The sequence below is a fragment of the Schistocerca americana genome, chromosome 4 (genome assembly GCF_021461395.2).
Source record: "Schistocerca americana isolate TAMUIC-IGC-003095 chromosome 4, iqSchAmer2.1, whole genome shotgun sequence".
In the NCBI taxonomy this organism is placed as follows: Eukaryota; Metazoa; Arthropoda; class Insecta; order Orthoptera; family Acrididae; genus Schistocerca; species Schistocerca americana.
The window spans coordinates 279,134,641-279,155,040 of record NC_060122.1 but is presented as its reverse complement, the minus strand read 5'-3'; the positions used below and the strand labels follow the sequence as shown (position 1 = coordinate 279,155,040).

The window sequence follows — 20,400 nt, the reverse complement described above, 5'->3', positions numbered from 1 at the left end:
TCCAGAATGGTACACACTGAAGAATATCATTTCCTGTCTCATTTTATCATGGGAGATGAAACATGGTGTTATCATTTTGAGCTGGAGATCAAGCTCAGAGCCAACAAGGGAAGCACATGGGTTCACCCCCAACAAATAAATCCAAGCTATGCATGCCAGCTCTGGAAAAGTCATAAAGACCACTCTATTTGATTTCAAGGGCCTACTTTTTAATGACTAAATGGAACACAGTCACAATTAACAAACAGCAGTATGTGGATGCTTTTCAGAAACTGAAGTGTGTACTCAAGCACAAACGTCTTGGAATGTTGACAGATGGCTTGGATGAAGAGGTACACACCTGGGTACAATCATGGTCCTGGAAGTAACCACAAACATTTTGCCATGAAGGCAACTGATCGTCATGTCTCACAGTGGGTAAAGTGTATTAAAAGGTATAGTGATTCTTCTTCTTGTTTCGAATGGGCCTACTTTGAACCATGCTTGTTCAACTGTTGGGCTTTGATCTTTGACCAGTACTGTTGCATCCTCTGCTGGTGTAACTCCTTCCTTTCTTCTGTCCAGGGGGTACCTTTTCCTCGGGGCTTTTCCTGAAATCCGCAGACTTTCTTCAGGGTGTGTCTCGCAGAGTGTCTGTTCTGGAGATCAGTTATTCCCAGTTCTTTAATGTCCTTCTCAGTTTCTGTCAGCCAAGTGGTGCAAACTTTCTTGTTTTGCCAGAAGGTGAACAGATGGTTGGTCAGTCTGTTTGGAGGCAATCTTGCAACATGGCTATAGAAAGCTATGGTATCCTGATTATTATTTCAAAATCGAACAGTTAATTTTGCATCTGTCTCATTTTCATTTGATTGCCTCTTATATTGTAGAAAAAGGATAACTCCAGTAGTGACAAGTAACTAAACCACACACAGAACACAAGTTGACTGGGCAAAATTTACAATATTCTGAAATATGAACTTTCAGTCTATGGAAAACCAGGTGCTGAAGGAGAAGAGAACAGGTAATATGAGTTTCAAAACAATTCACAATTCAGTATTGAATGTCATCATGCTGGAACAAACAGAAGACAAGTTCTGATATTGAGCATCAGTTTTCTTGTAACTATAGCCTTGTATAAAACGGTCTCAGTTATCATGCTACATCCCCTATACGAACTGAGACATCAAGTTAGCACTCTGTAAGAAACTAAAATGCAAATATGCTCCACAGTGATGTAATGATCATTCTGCTGCATTTCTTCCTTTCTGTGGGACTACATCTAGTAAAATAAATAGGACCTTGGAGATAACACTTGAGAGCTATTTTCTGACCACACAAGAAGATGGAAGTGGTGCTACACCTACTCATGGACATTCTTGAGTTCAGGGTACCTAGAATTTATAAAATGCTTTATCAGTTTGGAAGCAACTACATCAGTCAGACAATCCAGACAGTTTCTGAACTTTGTGCAGAAACACCAACAGCACATCAAAAATCAAGTTCTGGAAAAATCAGGGTGCTGAGTACAACCACATGAAAATTGTTCGATGAAACAAAAATCTTGCCTCACACATTAGTGTGCTTTGCGTCTGTCGTTGAAATTAATCATAAACATCAAAATGTACAACAATTTTAACTGGGATAGCAGCAATAATCTTAGCAAAACAGGGAAGCAATATCTTGATACTGAGAGACAACAGAGAAACTCACTGTGTTGTTTACATTTTGAAAAGGGTAATGATATCACTACCACCGTTCCAACACAGGCACTGAGTTGGTCTTTGGCAGCCAACACATCACAGTTCTGTAGTTAATTACAAAAATTTTCCCATTTGCACAGAAAATGCTTTGCAGTTCTCTGTACGTAAGAAATAAAGCCTGCATCTGTGCTGTAACAAGGAGATTTCATTACTAAATGTAATTGATGTAATACTACAGTGTGAGCATGGGTAATCAAATAGCATGTGATAAAGTGCCTCCACAGCCAGCCTAGAGAGGTGTGGCTTTGCAACCTGGACAGACAATACAGCAACCACTGTGCCATGTGCACAACAGCCCAATAAAGCCCAGTGCACCAGGTCATGTTTACTTGCTTATTGAATGCTTAGCTATGAGATTGCCTTTTGATGTGTTCTATAGTTACTAGACTTTGTATTGTTCTTTACTTCATTGTATTCTGTTGTTCTTTTCTTCATATGGAAGCAGAATAAAACTTGGTTGGTGTTACTTCTGATATTGTGTCTGTACCATGTTGCAACAATAATTATCTGCATTAAGGAGACATTCAGAGTTCCATTAGATTCTCATTAGGATAAGGTAGTAGCTGACAACACCATCATGAACCTGATTAGAAAGTTTCTGGTCTCATTGTGGGCAATGCAAAACATTGTTTCTTTCCTCAGTGAATTCTAGAATGTTGGGCCATAATTTTACTCCTATAAAAAACAGCTTAAATTTGATAAGGAAATGTGTGTTACATAGGATACTTTTATACTCCCAAAAATATTACACGTTAAGGCTGCAGAAACATGCAAATCACACTGCTAGAAAGAATTTTAGGGCTCTAAAACTGCTAAGCATCTGGTCTGATTACTCATCAAGAGCTATTTACATAATTAACATAGTGGCAGTTAAATATACATTTTTGAACATTTTCATTCTCAAGTATAAATTCTCAAATACTGTTGCAAATCACTATCTACCGTGAGCTGTATGAGTAATTCTTTCCCACCTCAGTCTAAACTATGTCATCCTTTATGTAGGCTGGTCACATATTTTTAGCTTGATCATCATGTGTGGACTGCTGAACAGTATCAAGAGATATCATATAAGTCACTTATTCTCACTCTTGTAATACTCCACATTGGTTAAGTCACTCATCTTCTGACAATGTAATATCATCCTTGGTACCTAATCTTTTTTATCATCTTATATGTGTTACATGTAATTTGTAAGATGATGTGCAATGATACAGCGCAACAGGAGCAATATGTTTGCAGCCCACAGCCACATAATAGACAGTGGCTGTGAAGAACTTCTGTTTTCCATTCAGATCCCTTGAGCAAAGGACTGTGCTCAATAATTACAAGAAAGCTTAGGTCACACCTGTCTACAACTAGGGTAGCAGAAGTGATCCACAAAACTACCATCCAATATTCTTGACATACATTTGTTGTAGAACCATCTACAAGAAGGGTAATGTAAGTAATTCACAAAACTGCCATCCCATATCTTTGACATCCATTTGTTGTAGAACCTTAGAAAACATTCTGCGCTCAGATGTAATGAGGTACCATGAACAGAATGATTGCTTCCATGCAAACTAGCATGCATTACAGAAATACTGATAATGTGAACCCCAACTCACTCTCTTCTCACATGAAGTCCTGAAAACCACGGGTTAAAGCAGTCAGATAGATGCAATACTTCATGATTTCTAAATAGCATTTGCCTCACTGTTAAACATATGTTTATTATTGAAAGTATAATCAAGGGTGTACCCAAGGGAAATTTGTGACTGGATTTAGGGTTTCTTGGTAGGGTAAACATAACTTTTACATTGTCACTGACAGATATAGAAGTAGCTTCATTTGTAACCCAGGGAACCTTGCTGTTCATGTCATACATTAATGACTTTGCACACCACATTAATAGTAGCATCAGACTTTTTGCACATGACACAGTTATCAGTACTGAAATAACGTCTGAATAACACTGCACAAACATTCAGTCTGATCTTGATGAGATTTGAAAGTGTGCTAAGACTGGCAACTTACTTTAAATGTCCAGAAATGTAAAACTGTGCATTTCACAAAACATTAAAAAATAATATCATATGACTACAATACCAATAAGTCACAATTGCAATCAGTCAACCCTTACAAAGAACTGGGTGGAACAATTTCTGGGGATATGTAATGTAATGGCCACATAGTCTCAGTCACAGGTAAAGCAGATGGTAGACTTCAGTTTATTGGTAGAATACTGAGAAATGTAATCAGTCTAAAAGAGAGATTGCATACAAAACACTTATATGATCCATCATAAAATACTGCTGAAGTGTGTGGGACCTGTACCTAATAGGAATTACAGGGGATACTGAATGTTTACAGAGAAGGGCAGCACAAATGGCCATAGGTCTGTTTATTGTGCGAGGGAGTGTCATGGAACTGCTAAAAATATGAACTGGCAGGCCCTTAAAGACAGAAACAAACTATTCCAATAAAGCCTACTAATATAGTTTCAAGAACCAGCTTTAAATGATGCATCTAGTAATATATTACAGCCCCCTACGAATCACTCTGATAGGGATTGTGAGGAAAAGATTACATTAAATACAGTGCACACAAATGTGCTTAAGCTACACAGGCCAATGAAAAAAATTTTTTGAAAAACTTTTTTTTTTACTTTAATAGCTGATATTTATAGATTTTTATGAGCTGAATCCAAGTGTAGCCTTCGTTTTTTTGTGTCACTCATAGTTTTTGAGCAATATGCTTTTTATTATATAGTATAAAAATCCTATGCTATACAGTAAACGGGGAAATTGAAACACTTTGTTACAACATAAGCATGGTTTGTGTTTACAGTAAGCTACTTAAAATAAAGATATGTGTTAATAGCGGTTTCACTTGTCAGATGGATTTGGTTTGTATTTTCTTTCTCTTTTTTCTTTGATGTGTCTTGTGTATCTTTTTCTACAATGGGTCGCTTGCTGAACTTCTCGGTGAAGTGACCAACAGTAGTCCCCGAAAACACTCTCCTTGCTCCGCATTAACATCTCCCATATTGTCCAGGAAGTAATCAAGGTGACTGTTCAAAAAGTGAACTTTCAGGCTCATTAAACATCCTAAAGTTTTAAACTTCTTCAACATTGTAGCTATAATAGAAACATATTATGGGTCTTTTTCATGTCATAAGAACTTTGTAATGACTTACTTGAATGATACTCATGCTTCTTTCTCATTTAAGGTCATTGTGGATTCAAAGTTAACATCAAACATCAATTTTCTAATGTCAGGTCCGACAAAACACCTTCTTTTAGTTTAGCATCTGAAAGGTGTGGAAACTTTTGGCAGAGATACTTAAAACATTGTCCCTCTTTAGGCAAAGCCTTTACAAACTACCGAGCGAGGTGGCGCAGTGGTTAGACACTGGACTCGCATTCGGGAGGACGACGGTTCAATCCCGCGTCCGGCCATCCTGATTTAGGTTTTCCGTGATTTCCCTAAATCACTCCAGGCAAATGCCGGGATGGTTCCTCTGAAAGGGCACGGCCGACTTCCTTCCCCATCCTTCCCTAATCCGATGAGACCGATGACCACGCTGTCTGGTCTCCTTCCCCAAACCAACCAACCAACCTTTACAAACTGTTTCATTAGGCCTAACTTTATATGTAGATGTGGTAGGAGTATGTTTTTTTTATCTAAAATGTTTTTGCATAGAATGTTCTTCTCACCAGGTTTTAATGACTCCCTCACAGTCCAGTTCTTTCTGCACCAGTGTTGGTCCCTAGCCTTACTGTCCCATTCACACAAGAAACATGGAAATTTGATAAAGCCACCTTGCTAACCAAGGAGCATGCATGTTACTTTTAGATCACCACATATCATCCAACCATGAGCAGAATAGCCTATTTTATTTAGCATTATTTCTAGGTTTTCATAGCTTTCTTTCATATGTACAGAATGTCCAACAGGTATAGATGCATACATGTTACCATTGTATAAGAAAACAGCCTTTAAACTAGTTTTGAATGAATCAATAAACAGGCTCCAGTCTTCCTTTTTGTATTCAATACCAAACTCATTCATCAGACCAGAAATGTCTGAGCAGTACACTAAATCATCTTCTTGTTGAAAAAACTTGAAAAGTTGCTGCTCTCTCTTTCTGTACATGTATATGATGGTTCCAACTGCCAATAAATTCTTTTCTCTTAATCTAGAGCCAAGCAATTCACCTTTTTCTTTTGTTAAGCCCTAACCAAATCGTTGAGCTTTGTCTGAGTAAACAATTGGGGCTCTAGACTTTCTGTATTACAATGGAATTCATCATCATGGAATAGAATTTAAATCATCTGGTGGTTCAGGAACTGACAAATCTACACCATGCCCTACTGGTCGGATGGCAGACGGAAGGTTAGGGTAGCTTATTACCTTCTTGTTTTTCGAATTATGACCAGTAATATCAACACTGCAAAAGTAGCAATCATTGGAATGATTTATTGGCTTCCTCCATATCATAGGAACAGCAAATCTAAAGGCTACCAATATCATCTACATTCATTACACCTCCTTTTTAAATTATTTTAACTATATAATAGCTGTTAAATTCTTTAAGAATCACTTAAGTTAATAAATTTAACTGTAAAATGTGAAGAAATGGTGGGTGATAAAGTTTTTTAAGTATTATATTTGGATTTCCCACCGTAAAAACATAAGAATAAGGTATTTTCAGCAAAAAGGTTTTTCCATTGTTGGCCTGTGCGATCGTTCTCCCCACATTCCATATGTGAATTGAATTGGAAGAAGCCCTAATAACTATAAAATGAGAACTACCCTCTGCCATGCACTCCAAGTGGCTGATGTAAATATGTAAATATTTTAATCTCTCACATTTTGACCATTAAGACATTACATAAATGATGCCTTTAGAGTGAATTTTGTGCATAATGTTTTCTATAATTTATCATGTAGTTTGTGGTATTAGTGTAAAAAATGGCTCCACAAATCAGTCATGAATTAATGTTCATCTTCATTTGGATCCAAGCCAGGTAGAAGTAGATGGCCGCTTTTAGAAAAACAAAGATAGGTTTGTCTGGGAAAAGGTCAATTAAAACTTATATACTGCAAAGTGTAGAGATGACTAGCAGTTTCTATGACATTATTCATGGAATGAATTATACTCCCTTGTAAAACTTAAATTGTTTATCCAGTATTCTTCATGTTGTTTGATTAGTTTGCTAAATACTCTGACAGTCACATATTTGTGTAAACTGGAACAAAGCATGTTATGGTTCACTAAGTTGCCCAGTCATGAGACAAAAAAGCAGTTATCTTAGGTTGCATACTTGAGCAAAATTTCATGATAATGGATAGTAGTATCTCCTGTTATCAGTAGTCTCACTACTACTGTTCATATCAGAAATACCCTATGCAGCGAATACCATTACGAGCATTTTTTTATGTGAGAGGATGGGCAGCAGTTTTTATGTCAGAAGATATCTCCTTAGAGTTACTAATTTTGAGGATGATGTTGTTCCCCTGTAAGAAAACTAAATTTGCATTAAAATATTGTTATCCAACTAAACATTTTATCTCCAGTCTTTCAAAAATTCGATTACTGAGCTTTGTGCCATGTTACTGCTTTGTGTTTACAACTAGTTGCATTTAAGTTATTTTGCTCTCCTGGTAAGCAAACAGTTGCAGTCTGATGTCATTAGTGTCTGTTTTTGTTTCAACCTGCTATTAAAACTTCGTTTTTAAACAAAACTTTTTTTTGCGTATACCTGTAACCATCCAGTTACCCTTTCTTAACATTCTTTTCTCTCTGCTAAGATGTGGCTACAACAATTTTCCTGACTTATTAAAATAATTATGTAATTGAAATTTCACAGCAGTTATGCGTTGCAGTGAAATATGTTTTTAATAGTACATATCATAATGTACAATTAATTTGCTTGTCTGTAATGCTGATGAAGACTTGACTCTTTATTTACAACAGTCTGAGAACTAAATAACTTGACAGATCAGGTCACTCTAAGAAACTGGAAGAAAGCACAGCCGTGAAATGATATTATAAATCATTATAATTTTGAATAATCTTGAAATAAGTGAATATTAAATATTTAAAAACAGGCGTTCTATGCCTCACAATTGTTTTTACAGTTATTATATTATTTCTCTTATTACTGTATTTGGCGTATTTGTATTTATTTTTCAATGCAGTTTTCGAACTAAGTACTAATCTGCTGTAATATTTTCATTAGTTACAGAGTATGGAAACACCACGCTGTTTACGAAGAGCTGATTCAGGAATGCCTCATGATGAACTGACACCACGATCTGATTCTGTCAGTACTGAAAGTTCTGGAGGTTCACCACCATGTGGAAATCACAGTGAAACATCAAGTGGAGTGCATTCAAATTCCAGTTCAGAAAACCAGCCAGGGAGACGTTCAACAAGTGTTGACGATCTCCCTGCATCAGAACAGAATCCTCGAACACAACCTCCTTGGCGCAGTTTTTCGCTCCAGAGGAATGTACAGCCACCAACATCAAATACAGCAGTTCTCAATCAAACTTCAGGTAGTGCAGGTGCAGCACCACCATCTTTTGGATTTTCTGGTGTAGCTGCCATGCCTTCTACAAATGCAGTTATCGCTACTGATGCAGGAACAGTAGGGGGATGTCCTGCAGTCCTCCTTGAAAATGCTGCAGAGAGCACAGTTGTTATTCGCCGAAAGCAGGTGAGACCAAAGACGAGTGATGGGACTCAGTCTCCTGTCCTTAAGGATGAACCTTTTGGTCGTTCAACAAATATGAGAATGACATCATTTACAGACAACCCGGATGGCTCCAGGCCCGAACAAGAGAACTTCCCATCATCATCATCTACCTTACCTCACTATCCAACACAACCTATACCCATGGCTGCTGTATACCCCCACTGTTCAACCATGCCATTACCAAGTAGTACATCTGGATCGATTGTTCACAACACTACAAATTCATCAGGTACCGGCAGCTGTCACCTTTTCCCCAGACAACATACCACAATACCCACTCACCACAATGGTGTCCGTCTATTCAGTGGGCCAAACCCATTTGTAAAACGTTTTCCACCATACCACCATCAAGTTCTAAATGGACGGCCACCACATATCGCACCTCCGTTAGGGCCACTGGTAGCGATACAGGCAAATTCAAAGACTTGTGGTGTGGATCCACAAAACAGTGGCATAGCTGTACATCACACATTTCCTCAGATCACACCAGTTGTCAAGTACAATCCTCAGCAGCTTCTTCACAAACAGGATAGGGACTCAGCTAATTTTTCAATGGCATCCAGTGGAGATTCTGATCAGTATCTGCCTCATAACTAAAGTTAATTAGAGCAATGGTGTATTTTCATCTACAGAATAAAAGGCCAAAGGAAAAGGCTAGTGGTGTGAATATGAAATGACATTAGCTGCATTAGTTAAATTCAATATCCACATTGTCAAATGGTAATGTGGAAACATTGAAAGCAGTAGTGTGTAATTTTTGTAATGAATTTGTAAGATATATTAACAAAGTCCACCAAAACTTGTTTTAGAGTGAGTATTATTGCTTAATTAAATATTACTGAATTGTATGAAGTAGACATACTTTACATTTTTATATTGAAGCTGGAAATGCAATGAACTCCGTTCAAGTGTTTTGTAAGCACGCATTTGGTGATTAGCGCTGTGTTATTGTTGCTGCTGTTGATCATTTGAAGACAGTTAAGTAACTGACTGATCAACATGACCATATCCTTATATATTTACTTATATATTGTGTAATTTTTATGACAGAGCATATTTTATCAAAATCACTTAAAATTGTCACTTGTGTAGCATATTAGCAGTTCTGAAACACAATTAAATCCCCTTACAGGCTTCTATTTTTTTACTCTGTGTCAAGGTTTTTACAATCTATTCAATTAAATTTGAGGGCCATATAAAAATTTATGTAGTACAAGGTTCTCCTCCACATTTGTAACACCATAATTTTATATGTCATATTGGATACGAGTGCCATTTTGGATTCAGTATTAAAAGTACAGTAGTAAACTTCATTAGCTCATTTTTACCTTTATAAATTATACACATTTATAAGTGAATAGTAAGTGAGTTTGAGTGTTGAAACTAAAGTGCACAAGCAATGTGTAATTATTGACTGCATTACAGTACCTCAGCAGTACTGAAGACATACTAATTTTAAGCTTTCTAGAAGTATAACCAAGTTTTAAAATGTTAAAATATAAAAATTTTAATTTAAATCGCGATACGGATAAGTTATCTCCTGTTGTAACTGTTGCTGTCCTGTGACACAGTTATGTTGTTGTATGTTGTTAACTTGTGATACATCTTCAAATATTATCTTTCTACATATATTAAGGTCACTTTTCTATATCCTAAATGTTCCTCCTGTGCATAACAAAGTCTTGAGCATTATTTTGTGACAAGACTTGTTTAACATCAACATTCGAGTATGGCCTATAATGTAATCATTTAAGTTTATTCTGGAACCACACTGGACAAAGTCATCAAATATATGGAATATTGTTGTTTTATCCCCCAGTATTATCTATTCTATTGTTACTTAAAATGGAAAAATATATATTTAAACTCTCTTTATCACTCTGATTATAAATATTGTGTGGGTATATGTGCAAACACTGCTTGCATTTATATCTGACATTCATTCCTTTTGACTCACAGTGTACATTACATCTGTTACTGCTGTATCAACTACTGTTACATGTACCATACAGATAAATTTTAGGTTTTTATTAGAGCTGTCATCAGTGTGAACTTGCTTACTGCAAAAGTTTTAAGAACAGTAAATGTAAATATAGGTGCACAGGTTATGTATTCTATTTACGCAGAACATGTTTGTTTGATATTGTTCAGATCTAATATGCTTTCTAATAAATTAATATAATAATAAAGTGATGAACAAGCTATGAATAGGAAGCAGTAACATTTTTTTTGAGGGGGGGGGGGGGGGGGGGGGGAAGGGGGGGGGGGGGAGTTAGCATTGTATTTTTGAATGGGTAAGCAGTTTACAAAACCAGAAGACAGTATTGTAAAATGACATTCAGCAAAAATATAGAACTGTTGTTTGTTTATAAGTCAATGTTTTTCATAAGTAATCAAGACAATGTACAAAAAGATTCACTTTTGTAAAGATGAGGTCATGGCCTTTTAACAGTGTAAAATATTTTGGTATGTTTGTGGCCTAAATGTAATTTTTTTTTTCTAAGTAATGTAGTTAATGCAAACAGTGATAAGTTTTATGACACGTCAGACCAAGTTCATTTTTTTAGCATCAGCCTGATTTAAATTGCCAGATGAGTAACGACTTGTAAATATCCATTGATGGGGAAGTAATATAAATTAGAAACCAGTTTTCAAAGCAGTAGTGATTTGCAGCTCTGAAGATGGCAGGGAAATGTCCCATTTTGTTGCAAACCATCTTGTCACCCCATCTCACTAATACTACAAAACCAGAGGTTACGTTTCTTTATATTTATATCTCCTATATTTTTATAAAGAATTATTGTCTTTATATCCTGTCCTCTACAGCCCATAATAGTGCTGGGGCAGTGTTTGTGAGTGCTCTCAGAGATTCTAGGGCCTACATTTTCTTTCAATTGAAGGGCAATTCAAGATTAACTTCAAGAGAATAAAAGCATTAGACTTCCTCTTTTAAGCTGAGTCTGTAGCTCTGATGACATCAGTAAGCAAATGTACTACAAAATGCAATGCAAATTACATTTAAAAATACAGATTTTCAAGGAAGGCAACTGATGTGGAAATGTACCATCAAAGATTCAACAAACACTGGAGTTGGGAGAACACAGTAAAGGAGCTTTCACTGTCATAACAGACTGATGCTTTTCCTTGTACAATCAGAAATATTCAATTGCTTCCAAGCTTTAGTTTCTTAGAGGTGGCCTTGCAGCAATCAAAAATAAATGGAGTACAAGTTGGAAATTTAGTTTGAAGGTCTAGTCAAAAACTGTGATGTTCTAATGAAATAAAAAGTGGTAAAATATGTGCTTTATGAAGAGATATACTGCCTACAAGGCATAACTGAAAGGTACTTAACATTTACAGAGCAAGATACCTTTTTAAAAATGAGTTTCACAGTCTTAAAACAAATAAAATTATGTGCAAATAATTTTTTTTTTTTTTTTTTTTAAAAAAATTGGTAATACTGCCATATAAGCACCAAACGGAAATAGCTGTGCCTGTTATTAACTAAATGTTTTCAATTTAAAATAACTATCAATATAGTTTTACTTTATTTCAATCAGGAGTTTATTCTGTGCAGCTCAATTTTATGAAGTGTCATGCTACATCTTTCAGAATATCACTGGTATCATTATTTATGAACATATCTAAATCTTAAAAATGTGAGTGTTTTCATGTCGGAAAGCTAAATATTTAAATATGTATTAAAATGTAAATAATAAGTATTCTATGTATGTACAAATATAATAACTGCATGATACTGGAGGGATTTTAAGAATATTGACAGCACATTTAAAAATATTTATACTTCAGCAGTAAAATAGTCCTTGTCTGCTTATAATTGATGTGATTACAAAATAAATATGCTTTGGATGATATTTACAATACTCTGTCACAATTGTAAATACCACACTTGCATGTTGCTAAGATTGGCAGGTTCACTCCATGTAACTTGGGCTGCAGCTGTCCCTCGGCAGAAAACAGCTTCTGCTTTGAAAATACATTTGAATAATATTCTCAGATGGAGCTTTTGTATCATTAACAAGTATGCAAATATTCTGTAAAGTGTATTATTATTTCACTGGCTTACATTCCATAAGCGTTCCATATCTTTATTCTTAATTTGTGAAACTGATGGCAACAATACATGCTGTGATATGAATTAGTTGTCATCAGTTATGTCATCTTTGCTATGCCTCCACGTGCAAACTCCATCAATAAAGAGACTTCAAAATGACAATACACAATAACAGAAAGTTTGGCTGACAAAAGTTACCTTTTCAAAACACTAACATTTTGCCAGCTTGTTTGATACAAGTTTTATAATCTTCAGTGTTTCATGTGTAGGCATTGTAGAAAATAAAAATTATCAGGGTATCTGTATCACATTATTTTATAATGGATGTAATTTTTATTATTGATTTATTCAGAAGAAGAATGTAAAAGATATTTTTTAATTTCCTTGCTGATTGGTAGAAAATGGTGAATCCACATTAAACAATCTGAAGTAATCAGTTTGATCATCTTCATCCATTTAGCACTCATATTTCCTTTGTGTAAGTAGGATACAGAAGCCTATACATAACTAGCCATGAAAATGTTCCTGCACCTCTGATATTCATTTGAAGTAATAGAAAATTGTCAAAGTTCTAAAACATGGGGTAGCAAATGACTAAATTTTACATGATAATGATTGCTTTTGTGAGTCATAATGATGAATTAAGTCACAGACCTCTGTACCAAGAGTAGGAGCCATAAGATTGTTGCCTTATGTTTTATGATGCTGCACTTCTGCCATTTGTATATAGAGATATAAAAAAACTGCCATGCCCCACAGAGTATGTGCTTGTATAAAGTAAGACTGATTAGGTTGTATGTGTGTAAGATACAATGTTTTGTAATTTGTTTTGGCAAAAAGTAATGAATGACAGTGTATTTATAGATTGAACTATTGATGACTGGAGCCAAATGTATGAGTCAGCATCTGTAACATATAATGTAAGCACTCTTCCCACATGTATTCAGTTATATTCATGTGTATTGACCATTAATAAATGTAACAAATAGAATATAACTTTTTGTGTTATTTTTTCAAACTTAATGACACTGATTATTCCAAGTGATCTTTTAATTGTTGATGTGTAAAGTGTGTTACACCTACAACTTACTTTTTTTTTCAACTGGAGTGATACACTTTTTATGCAGAGTAGATCAGGAAGTTATTTGTCCAAATACAAGGAAACATTATACCAAACATTACAGACTGATATCCTAGAATGTAGTAACTAGATTTTCCAAAAAAGACTGCCAGTAGACCAGAAGCTTCTTTTGCAAATAAGTAGTGTAGTAAGTCATTATAATATACATCAGAATATGATACAAACATCTCTAAATTGTATATCTGAGGGAAAAAATATTTACTTACCAACAACTGAAACAAGAACACAGTAAGCAGATGACTTCTGTGAAGTTTGGAAGGAAGGAGGAGAGGTACTGATTGAAGTGAATCTGTGAGGGCAGGCTGTGAGTCATCCTTGGATAGCTCAGCAGCTGGGCACTTGCTAGCAAAATGCGAAGGTCACAGGTTTGAGTCCTTGTTTGGTAAACAGTTTTAATCTGTCATGAAGTACTATATACAAACAAACAAAAATCAACATCAAGAATGATTCACCTGACTATAAAGAACTTTATACCAACAATTAGGTATATGATGGTATACAAATGATTTGGATGGCAGGTCTTTTCAAACTTCGAAATTTCAGTATGGTACAAGACCCCACATGCTGCAATCAGAGCAGCTAATTACTGTGTGATGGAATCAAAGAGGAACTAGATATGTTTCTTAGGAATATCCCTCCACATAGTTTGAATGCAAGTTTGATTTCCCTCAATACATAAGAATTCACATCTTGTGTGCGATTATGGCGTTTGTCTTTTACACCACTCAACAATGCATCATGATGGTTTGTGATCATAATGACAGTGTATAACATGTAGGTGTGCCAACACTAAGCACAAAGCTATATAGTGCCTTAGGACCATGTGGACATCCCACTGTCATAGTCACATAGTTTGACCCTATACCTGCTCACTGTACTATAGGACTCTTTTCTACCCACTGGTTCCACAGGCATCACTATCAAAACAGCATGTTCTGCAAGAAAACAAATATATAACTTGCACCTCATTTTAGATTTCCACTACTTCTGATCGACTGTCCAAATTCAGCACGACTCTCACTGTAGCATGTATTCAACAGATGCAAGGTAAACATTGCTTAACCAGCGTAAATTGGAAACAATGATGAAACTAATGGAAACATTCAAGTTTAAAAACATTGTTTGAAGGGTTGACAATGTGATAATATACAATATTTTTTTTATTAGTGCTGCCGATTTTCACGATTCTCAGTAAAATTCGTAAGTTTGTGCTCACTATGAGCTACAGTCCCTGGCAAGGATTCATTTTCTCTGAATGGTCTGTACATGCAGCAGGCTCACTATGAGCTACAGTCTCTGGCAAGGACTCATTTTCTCTGAATGGTCTGTACATGCAGCAGATGGAGATCCAAGATGCATGGCTACTCTACCCCCAGCCACCAGGTCCCACAGAGAGATGACTATGGTCTTTAGCATGAAGTTACAACTAAAAGCTGTTTTTGAGTATGCTGCAGAAGTTTTTACTGGGAAGCCCAGACACATCCTCCATATGGCCCCCATCTCCACCCATGCAATTTCCATACTTTTGGAGCCCCGAAGGAAGGTATTTGTGGTCTTCAATTTGCTTTGAGCAAAGAGGTGCACACCTGAGTACACTATGGTTCCATAGGCAAACACAAACATTTTTCCACGAAAGCATTGACCATCTTGTCTCACAGTACGATAAATGTAATAATAGTTAGAGTGATTACTTTTGAAATTATAAATAGTTTACTTACCTTTTCTCATCATCGTGTTTTCATTTAATTACCCTTATAAAATCAGTAGCATGGACACTTCATTATTTTTAGAACTATTAAATATATGTAATTTTAATCTATATAAACAATGTCTTTCTGCACTTGCATTGCAATTATTAAAAGACTGCTAATGGGTTGGTTTTTGTTTTTCCTGTTTAAGATCACAACCAGTGATTGCACGTATTTTTTTGCTTGGAACAGCCAGTGATCATTTCTCTCAGCCTAGTTAGTTTCCGAGTGTCACCTGTGATGGACCAGCAGAGCAAGTTGTTGTTTCATAGTTTAATTCTTAAATTCTGTGCAAGTATTTGTAATTAAGAGATGTAATATTGTGTGTTAGTAATGGTAAAGTGTAGACTGTAGCACAGAAGTCATTTCTTTTGAAGGGTCTCAATAAGATATCAGCCTCCATTGGTGACACATCAGGCAGGTAACAAGTTACATAGTTAGCTTTCTCTGTGTGCTTTCATAGTTAATTCTTTAATTAGTAATGCTAGGATGGGTATGGTGTGTGCATGCTGTGTGTGGGTCCAGGAGGACCTGGCTGCAGTTTACGAATAGCTGAACATGCTTTTGGCTATGGTCAGCCTCTTCATGCCGGTGCCTCAGGGTGTAATGGTGGCAGAGAATGTGGTGTGTTGTATGGGAAACCTCATGTGTTGCTTGTTTTGTGCACGTGCTCTGCTGCAGAGGTACCTTGCAATGGCTTCTGTCACCACAGGGTGAGTACCGTTGTTCAAAGCAGAGAGTCACTGTGGGACTTGGCAATATGGCCTTGTTCATTCACCCTGCAAGTGGACATGTGGCTGCTCCTTGACCAGATCCTAAGCACGTATATGGTAGAGTGATTTGAAAGTTGTCGTGAGCTCCAATTTTAGGCATGTCATGGAGCATCTTACGGAAATAGCCTCCCGGGCCGGAAAAAAATCCAATGTGCACTCTGTATGTCTTCTGGAAGGGGGTTTCATCCAATATGTGGACAAGGTCCTGCCTGTGGCTATCAAACTTGCAGAGTGCAGTTAGCTGCATGTTGTGGGGCAAATCTTCACCAGTGATATCTGTTTGCTTGGATCCTGAGGCCATCCTCAGCTCATACAGGTGGCTGGTAGAAGTGGTGAAGGTTGCTAGCCTCATGTGCAGGATATAAGCAGAGCTCTCAATCTGAAGCATGGTTCCCAGAATTGATACGGGTCTTTTGGTTTGTAGTTAGTAGAGGTTCTTAGCCAAAGGCTCTGTCAATTCTGTGACAATACTGGCTGCAGATTTCTGGACCTGTATTATTTAGTGGAGAATTGCAAGACTCCCCTTGGTAGGTAAGGGGCACCTTACACAAAGGAAACAGCTACTCGAGTAGCAGAGCACTTAAGTGCACACTGTGCACACTGGGACTTTCTGGGTAGTTTGAGATCCTCTTATGGAAGCTCGCCAGTCAATATGCAGAGAGGAAAAGTAGATCACATATAAAGAAAGAAACTTTGATGGTCCAAATTTTGTCAGTAAATTGTCAAAGTATGAGGGGGAGTGTTCACTACAGTTGACAAAAATAGTGTGTCTGTCGAGGTCAAAAATGAGTCTGACTGTGAAGTTGAACTGATGTGTGTGAAAGGTCTAAGTAAATTCAAGTTACCTACCCAATGATTTTACCAGCCAACTGATCTGCTATGGCAGTCTTAGAATTACTAAAAGAAAGTCTTTAGAATCACTCAAAGAAATTCTATGCTCAGTAGTGTGGAAATACACAGTTCATGCAATGGTAGCTGGAGGCAACCTAAACCCACCAGGTATAGACTGTGACATCTGTGGATTCATTGCAGGTGGTCTAGATAGACAGCCTTGTGAAGTACTTTTGAACACTTTTTCCAAAAACTGCCTTGAGCAGCTAGTTCAGCAGCCCACACACAATGGGAACATTTTAGACCTTGTAGCTACAGGCCTGACCTTCTTGATGACATCAGTATAGAGAAAGGGAGTAGTGATCATGGCATTATAGCAACAATGGTTACTCAAGTTAATAAATCCATCAAGGTTATGAGAGTATTTTCATTAGAATCAGCTGATAAACAGTTGTTAACATCCCACTCAAACTGTGAAGGGACATCAATTAGTTTCAGTATCAAGGATGTACAGTATCATGGATGTAGATGTAGAGGAGGATTGTACAAACGTACCATTGTTTGACAGCCACACAGGCTCCTGCATAAACTACATAGTAACAGGCTTCCCTGGCATAGAGAATCAAGTGTTGGAGTTGAAAACAAACAAGTCACCATGTCTGGATGGAATCCTAATTTGTTTTTACAGAGTATTCCTTGGCACTTACAACTCACTTTATTGCAAATCTCTCATGCAGCGCAGAGTCCCAACCACAGAAAAAAGCTTCGGTGACTCCTGTGTATATGAAGGGTAAAAGAATGGACCCCCAAAATTACAGTCCAATATCCTTAACATCGTTGTACTGCAGCATTCTCAGTTCAAATAGGGTCATTCCACATCAAGTGTCCTGAGGGTCCCCACTCAGCCATCTCAGATTCTGTTAAAAACTTATATGTGTATACATATGTGTGTGTGTTGGGTGACTGTGCAAAATTTTGGCTCAAATCTTTCAGTGGTTCCAGAGCTAGGGCCACCTTAGTGGACCCATACTAAATCAAAAAGTGCACGGGGTGAATAATTTGGCCAACTTTGGTATAGCTTTGTGTATCTGTTGTGACAGCCATCACATTGAACTTTTGTACACTAGTACAACTTTTAGTGCTGAATGCAGCTATAGGATTCAAATTGCTCAGAAATTACTATCCCTTAAGCTACTTGATCTGAAAGTGCCTTGTAAAATTTACTGCAAAAGATTTAAGTCATACTTTACGCATATTTTACTGTAAGGGAAAACCAGCTATAACCTTGATTTTTGAGCTGCTAGCCAACAACTAGGTGCTCACTACATTACACCAGTATTAACATTTATGAGTAAACAGTTCTGATTTTACTGAACCTTGTCTCAAGTGTCAAACTAAAAATTGCAAATTTACAGCATTTTTTGGGACCAGTTTTTAATATGGCTACCATCTCTAATCTTCTTTTAACTGACACCACTGGAAAGAGCTCATTTTTTGCTGCAAGAAACATTAAAAAGTAGAATGGCAACTTTCCATATAAGGTTTTTAAACCAGCTTTAAAGATACCTTAGCCTTTGCACATACCGTATGCTCAAGCATGCTTCAATGAACAGTATACAAAAATGAGCAAATAAGCAACATTGTTGTGAACATAACAAAGCAATAAGTTCACACAATGAACCAAGCATCATAAATTTGTTGCCAGAGTTCATGAAACCATTTCCATGGTTCTAGAATTCTCTTCAATGCTTTTCAGCACCTCTGATGGGTAAGTGCATCTCCGACCCAAGGAATTGGCACTTGAAGTTGGCAAAATGCCAATTATCTGCTGCTCTGGGATCCAGCAGGCGTCCTTCCTTAGGGGCCAATGGAATGAATTAGTTGGACCATGTGGATGTATGAAACTGATTAAGGCATCTCGCTCTCGCAATAATGTGTCACAGATGTTTCCAACCCACCATTTGCTGTCATAAATGCAGGCTATGTATTGCCCAGATTGGGAGCAGTCAATTGGATCACTCGAGAAGTGTGCTGATTGATCAGCACTTGCAATAAATGACACTGAGTCACTGGAAACTCTGCTAATTTATAACCATTTTTCATCAATTGGCCTAAAGCACTGGTTTTCTCTGGTCCCCAAACCGTACAATGATTTTCAAATCTCCTTTCTTGCAAAGGTCTTACAACATTAATTTCTTCCTTTATGATGAAAAGGAATTTGATTCTGTGAATTTGTTCATCACAAAATCTGAATATATCACTTGGTGTTAGAATTTGATCTGAAGCTGGCCATTGGAGACTTGCTCTTGCTGCTAATTGCTTTGTTGTGCTCCCAATACCATCACATGGAGACTTTCCACAGCTTGTGGTGAAGAAGTTCCATTCTGGACTGATACTAAAGTCATTGTAATGCTGACATAGATTCATGAAGTTCCTGAAATTTTTGTATTGGGCAGCTGATCCATCGCTGAAATAGCTGATGTGCTTCAGCACTGAAATTGGGTTCGCAAGTGATGAATCAGCTTGGAGCAGAAAACATGAACTGCAACTGTATCATGTCACAAGCAATCACTGATAATGCAGAAGCTAAGAGACTCAAGCTTTCCAGTCAAAGCCTTGCACTAAATAACAATGGGATGTAATGTGGCCTGACTATTTTCCTAATGGAAGCCTTGTACAGCGTCCTGCACAATAAATGTAATTTTCTGCAAAATCCATCAGAACAGCCAGCTTTCCAGGTTCTAAATTCTCTTTGGTTTCTTTTAGGTAGTTACTTTGATGCTTTGCTATGTAATGATGGGGTGAGAGATTCACAATTTTGGTCACAATGTTTTGGATAAATTCTTCAATCATTGACTGCTTTGTCTCCAGGGTATCTTGCTCAGTGTGTATCCATTCCTCGTATTCAACTGCTTCATCAATGTCATTACATTCAAATGCAGCTTCTACAGATCTTTCCAATACTTCTAATCAGGGCATTGGTCACACTTGTCGGAGCATGCAATCTTTTGAATCCATATTGCAAACCGTTTTGACTAACAAACTCTTGTAGTCATCCTTAACTGGAGTTGCTACTAGCATCAACTTTATATTTTGATTAGCTGTACAAACACAAATTGAGTATGTTCCTGCTGAGCCAACTGTGATGCATCACTTTGGCTGGAGCTCACAAAATTTGGAAAAGGCAACTTTTGGTATATTTTGTCTGCAATATTCTTGATAGGCTTCTATCAAGTTAAAAAGCAGCAGACATTTCTGCGTATGAACTTTTGGGGCAGAATGTGTCCTTATGGCAACAAAGTCCTTTTTTCCAGGGCAGATTCGACTGACTTCATCACTGTCATAGA

General features: G+C 36.9%; 1 protein-coding gene across 1 annotated transcript in view; it reads left to right on the top strand.

Annotated features, from left to right (window-relative positions):
* The window catches only part of LOC124613012 (protein tincar), a gene marked incomplete at its 5' end in the record, with an annotated part of 42,036 nt that extends 31,320 nt beyond the window's left edge, over nt 1-10,716 (top strand). The window contains one exon of the mRNA XM_047141566.1: nt 7,967-10,716. Within this exon, the coding sequence (XP_046997522.1) occupies nt 7,967-9,082 (1,116 nt within the window). The remainder of the gene's footprint in view (nt 1-7,966) is intronic.
* Nucleotides 10,717-20,400: the final 9,684 nt, after the last annotated feature.